The 5,603-nt window shown below is 37.1% G+C and overlaps 1 protein-coding gene across 1 annotated transcript; it reads left to right on the plus strand.

Annotated features, from left to right (window-relative positions):
- The first annotated feature begins 286 nt into the window (after nt 1-286).
- On the plus strand, nt 287-5,310 carry LOC115950491 (glutamate receptor 3.6-like). Its single transcript, XM_031067685.1, has 6 exons — nt 287-572; nt 727-2,081; nt 2,227-2,504; nt 3,035-3,066; nt 3,228-3,634; nt 4,828-5,310. Exons 1-6 carry the CDS (start codon nt 299-301, stop codon nt 5,308-5,310), a joined length of 2,829 nt encoding a protein of 942 aa, XP_030923545.1. The 5' UTR covers nt 287-298.
- Nucleotides 5,311-5,603: the final 293 nt, after the last annotated feature.

Here is a 5,603-nt window from a genome sequence, read left to right on the forward strand (position 1 = left end):
GTGATACCATGGGATGCCCTAGTTTTAGAGTTAACATACCAAACTTAATATATTCCTATGTATACTTACATTGCTTCATTGGAACACATTTCAATATAGCAATAAAGATGCAGTCGCTTAAGCTTTCCACTATGGACGTATACCATAAGCCGAACCTCATTAAATTTTCTTGCTTCCACTTATATTTGAAGTTTTTAACATAAATGCTTATCTGTATTCTGTACATGTTAGTGCCTTTTGGTAGGAGGAAGTATCCGTTTGTGACTACGTTGTTTTGTTTCTTGCAGAGTATTCCACCATGAATATGTTTTGGCTTCTGGTATCTATGCTTTTCTACCATGGGCTTTGTATTAGCACTAGTAATACTAGTGTTAACGTTTCTACAATACCCAGCGTTGTGAAAATCGGGGCTATTTTCTCTTTCGATTCCTCCATTGGGAAAGTTGCTAAAGTTGCAATAGAAGCTGCCATCAAAGATGTGAATGACGATCCAACAATTCTAAATAGAACTATGCTGAAATTAGCAGTGCAGGATTCCAAATTAGACAATGAATTTTTGGGAATTGTTGAGGGTACATTCTCTGTAACATCTCCTTTTTGTTCATTCACAAATTTTCATCCTTTCCATGATGCGCAAGTCATAAAATTTCATACAGTCTATATTTTTCACCTTCTTTTACAAACTCTGCGCTATTTTGGAACTAAAGCTTAATTGTTGTTTTTCAGCTTTGCGGTTTATGGAGAATGATACAGTGGCCATACTAGGTCCCCAGCGCTCAGTTATGGCTCATATAATTTCACATATAGCGAATGAGCTCCGTGTCCCCTTATTATCCTTTGCAGCAACAGACCCCACCCTGAATTCACTTCAGTTCCCTTACTTTGTTCGGACAACGCAAAGTGATCTCTTCAAGATGGCTGCAGTAGCAGAAATTGTAGCCTACTATGAATGGCGAGATGTAATAGCAATCTATATTGATGATGATCATGGTAGAAATGGGATTGCTGCATTGGGGGACATGCTAGCCGAGAAAAGATGTAAAATCTCATATAAAGCTCCTATGAGCCCTGACTTAGGCCGCGTTAACATCACCAATGCATTGGTCAAGGTGGCTTTGATGGAGTCTCGGATTATTATACTGCACATTTATGATTCCTTAGGTGTAGAGGTACTTGATGCTGCACGAGATATGCAGATGATGAGAAATGGATATGTATGGATAGCTACTGATTGGCTCTCTACTCTACTAGATACAGACTCTTCCTTATCTTCATCAGTAAGGGATAGTATTCAGGGGGTTCTTACATTGCGTATGTACACACCGGAGACAAATTTGAAAAAGAAATTTGTTTCCAGGTGGAGTAACTTGACTGCTGCAGGAGACACAGATAATGGCCTTTTTGGACTAAATACTTATGGTCTGTATGCTTATGACACTGTCTGGCTTCTTGCTCATGCACTTGACGCATTTTTCAGTCAGGGGAAAAACATTTCATTTTCAAATGATACGGGTTTAAGTGATTTTAGTGAAGGAAACTTGCGTTTTAATGCTATGAGTGTCTTTGATGAAGGGTCAGTGTTGCTTGATAACATTTTAAATGTTAACATGAGTGGTGTAACTGGCCAGGTTAAGTTCACTCCTGATGGTAACCTCATTCATCCTTCATATGAAGTCATCAATGTGATTGGCACAGGGTCTAGGACAATTGGGTATTGGTCCAATTCTTCTGGCTTATCAGTTGTGCCACCAGATAAGCTCAATGCACAAGCAAATGGTTCCAGTTCAATTCGTCCATCACTATACGGTGTAATCTGGCCAGGACAAACAACTCAAAAGCCTCGTGGATGGGAATTATCGAGCAGTGGAAGGCAATTGAGAGTTGGAGTTCCAATCCGTGTTAGTTATCGTGAATTTGTGTCTAGAGGTGAAGGCCCTGATATGTTTGGTGGTTATTGCATTGATGTGTTTAATGCTGCAAAGGACGCGTTACCATATCCAGTCCCGTACAAGTTTGTTCCATTTGGGGATGGGCATACGAATCCAATAAACCAAGATCTTCTGCACAAGATCACAACTGGTGTAAGTATGAAGTACATCAATTCTCTGCAGACATTGGAATAAAAATCCTCTATCATACTCTTATAGTGTGATATGCTTTTGTTTTGTTTTTCATGCTTTTAGTTATAATTCCTGATTCACTGGTTTTGATGTTACATATGTATAGGACTTTGATGCTGTGGTTGGAGACATTACAATTACCACAAACAGGACAAAGATGGTGGATTTTACACAGCCATATATTGAGTCTGGGCTAGTGGTAGTGGCCCCAGTTTGGAAGTTGAACTCTAGTGCTTGGGCATTTTTGAGACCATTTACTCCGTTGATGTGGTGTGTCACAGGAATATCCTTCCTTCTTGTGGGAGCAGTTGTTTGGATTTTGGAGCGCAGGACAAATGATGAATTCCGGGGCCCTCCTAGAAAACAATTAGTCACAATTATATGGTGAGTTCTTAAGAAAATAAATAAATACTAAAGCTACTACTAATTTTATTTAAACTTATAAGACATTGAATGCAATTTTTGAAATACATTTTTATTTTGTATTTAAAGTTGACGCTTCAGTTTGTCAAACTTATATGGTAAAATTTATAGTAGATGTAACATCACTTACGCTTCTATTAAGAACAGCTTAGCTACACACGTTACTATGGTAAAACTTTCACTCCATTCATTCTTTGTTTGTAAGAAAATGATAATGCTGAGGTAGAGATCACTAGAAGCCCTTCACATCCAAAAAAAAGTAGAACATATTTCCCTACTTTTCACCTTCACTAATAATGTAACCATTGTCAGGTCCAGAAAAGTTCCTTTTGTGATGATGATAGTTTGGACGCTAAAAGTAAATAAATGATTGTACCTGGAATGTTCTGTTATTGATTCCTCTTTCATTTTCAAAAATATTCTATAAGATTGCATCTTCTTGAATTTTTATCTATTCCCCTATTGCTAATTTTGTGCCTTTCACTTTGCAGGTTCAGCTTTTCCACTTTGTTTTTCTCTCATAGTAAGTAAAATGCTCTACTTTATTCTTCACAAGCAATTTGCTGCAGTCACTTGCAAATTGCTATATATTGACGTGACCTGTTGTGATTAATGCAACATGACTATCTCTTGGATCTACTAGTAATAAGGATTACTAAATCGCTCCTTTCATGTTTTATGCAGGGGAAAGGATTGCTAGCACCCTTGGTCGCTTAGTGCTTATCATATGGCTTTTTGTAGTTTTAATACTCAACTCGAGCTACATTGCAAGTCTGACCTCAATACTGACAGTGGAACAGCTTTCTTCACCCGTCAAAGGGATTGAAAGTTTAATATCGAGCAACGATCCAATTGGTTACCTGCGGGGTTCATTTGCTGAAAATTATTTGACACAGGAGCTCAACGTGCATAAGAACAGACTTGTTCCCCTGAACTCTCCAAACGAATATGAGAAAGCCTTGAGGGATGGTCCAAGGAAGGGTGGTGTTGCTGCAGTGATTGATGAGCGTGCATACATGGAGCTCTTCCTCTCCACCCGATGTGAATTTGGTATAGTAGGTCAAGAATTCACCAAAATGGGATGGGGCTTTGTAAGTATCATTTATAAGCATTTGATTTTTCTTTAACAGTAACAAGAAACATCCCCTTTGGTAAATTTAATTCCTTTGTGGGTTCATTCACTAATCATTAATGGTTCTACTAATTCAGCATACAAAAATATTATTGTCAAAACTTTGGGTAAGATGACCAGTTGTTCCTGTCATCTTGTGAATGTGAAACTGGTGAACCATAAAAATATGAGAAATGTTATGTCTACAACATTTTTACAACAAATTCTAAGTGACAGACTGTTATTGATTGTTATTGTTAGGGCAAAAAAATTATCTTAGTGTTAAGTTCAAATTTGAACCAATAACAACTAACCACTTATGATTTGTTGTGAAAATATTGTAGACGTAACACCTCTCTAAAAATGTACTTCCTCATTTTAGCATTTGTTCATAATCATGATAGAATAATGGTAATTGATATTGTCATTTGGTAGCATTTTAAATTTTTGGAACAAGTGGTAAATTATAATGACATCAAATTAAAAATCTTACATGCATATGTATGGGGTCCCACTTATTAAGGGATAGTTTGAACTCACAAGTGAGGAGAGTTCTAGAATAATGGTTAATCGGTCAAATTCACCATTTTTTTAATAGATTTAGCTTTTGGTTGAAATAGTGGATTCAGATTCTCTAGATTTCTTAGGGTACTCTACCAATAAATTTCCTTAAATTCTAACCAATCTTTTATAATTTAAGAGTCTAGATTCTGCCATGTCAGCATTCCACTAATAATATTCTTAAAATAATATAATAATGGTGCAAACAAAACAATTTAGATTATTGTTAGTGGAATGCTGACATGGCAAAATCTAGACCATTAAATCATTAAAGAATTGTTAAGATTTAAGGAAATCTATTTGGTAGAATACCCTAGAAAATTTAGAGGATCTGAATCTTGAAATAATATATCATATCAAACTCATTAGAGAACCATAGTATATATGCCTGTGTTTGACTTGATTAGACATAGTATATTTGTATTGGATTAGCCACTTGTTTTTAATTCATTGCTCATGTCTATCATATCCATAAAAAAAATGTTAAAGTTATTATCGATTTTATTACAAAATACTTATAAATAATAAATGTGATTGATGTCACATATACAACATAATATATAAATTTCTTATTTATATTTTGTTTTGTGTTCCATATTTCTCATTGGTTAGGCCTTTCCACGGGACTCGCCACTAGCAATTGACATGTCAACTGCGATCTTGAAACTATCAGAGAATGGGGGTCTACAGAGGATTCATGATAAATGGCTTACAAGAAGTGCATGCAGCTCAGAAGGTGCAAAGCAAGACGTAGACCGTCTTCCACTTAAAAGCTTTTGGGGACTCTTTTTACTATGTGGCTCAGCTTGCTTTCTTGCTCTGCTTTTGTATCTCATTAAGATGGTGCGGCAGTACATGAGGCATTCAGATGGGAGCTTAACCAAGAAATCATTTTTTTCTTTTGTCAAAGAAAAGGAAGAGGATGCAGATAAAATGCAAGAGGAAGCTGGCAAAAATGGAGCCAAGAGAAGGCGAAATGATCAGAGGGTCTCAAATGGAAGAGTGCCTAAAGATGGAACTTTAGATGGTCCCAATAATCGTGGTGTTTATGCTGGATATGAAGTAGGGATGGCAATTTTGCCCCACCCCGCTTAACCCGCCCCTCTCCGCTTCGGCCTTCGCGGGTTTTCGCTGCCCCGCAAAGGTGGTGGGGCGGGGATGGGACAAGATTTTAGCTCCACTCCATGGGGCGGGGCGGGGATAGGTTTAGACTTTTTAGACCCATCCCGCACCGCCCCTCCCCATCCCTGCCCTATCCTGTGTTGCTAAGGGTTATAATTGTAAATTTTTCATACTCTAAAACCTTATTATTTAAACAAACATATCAATATTAGTTTATTTTATTCTACCCAATGTGATTCTCTGCCTTTATTTTGTTATGTGTTATA

The sequence above is a fragment of the Quercus lobata genome, chromosome 6 (genome assembly GCF_001633185.2).
Source record: "Quercus lobata isolate SW786 chromosome 6, ValleyOak3.0 Primary Assembly, whole genome shotgun sequence".
In the NCBI taxonomy this organism is placed as follows: domain Eukaryota; kingdom Viridiplantae; phylum Streptophyta; class Magnoliopsida; order Fagales; family Fagaceae; genus Quercus; species Quercus lobata.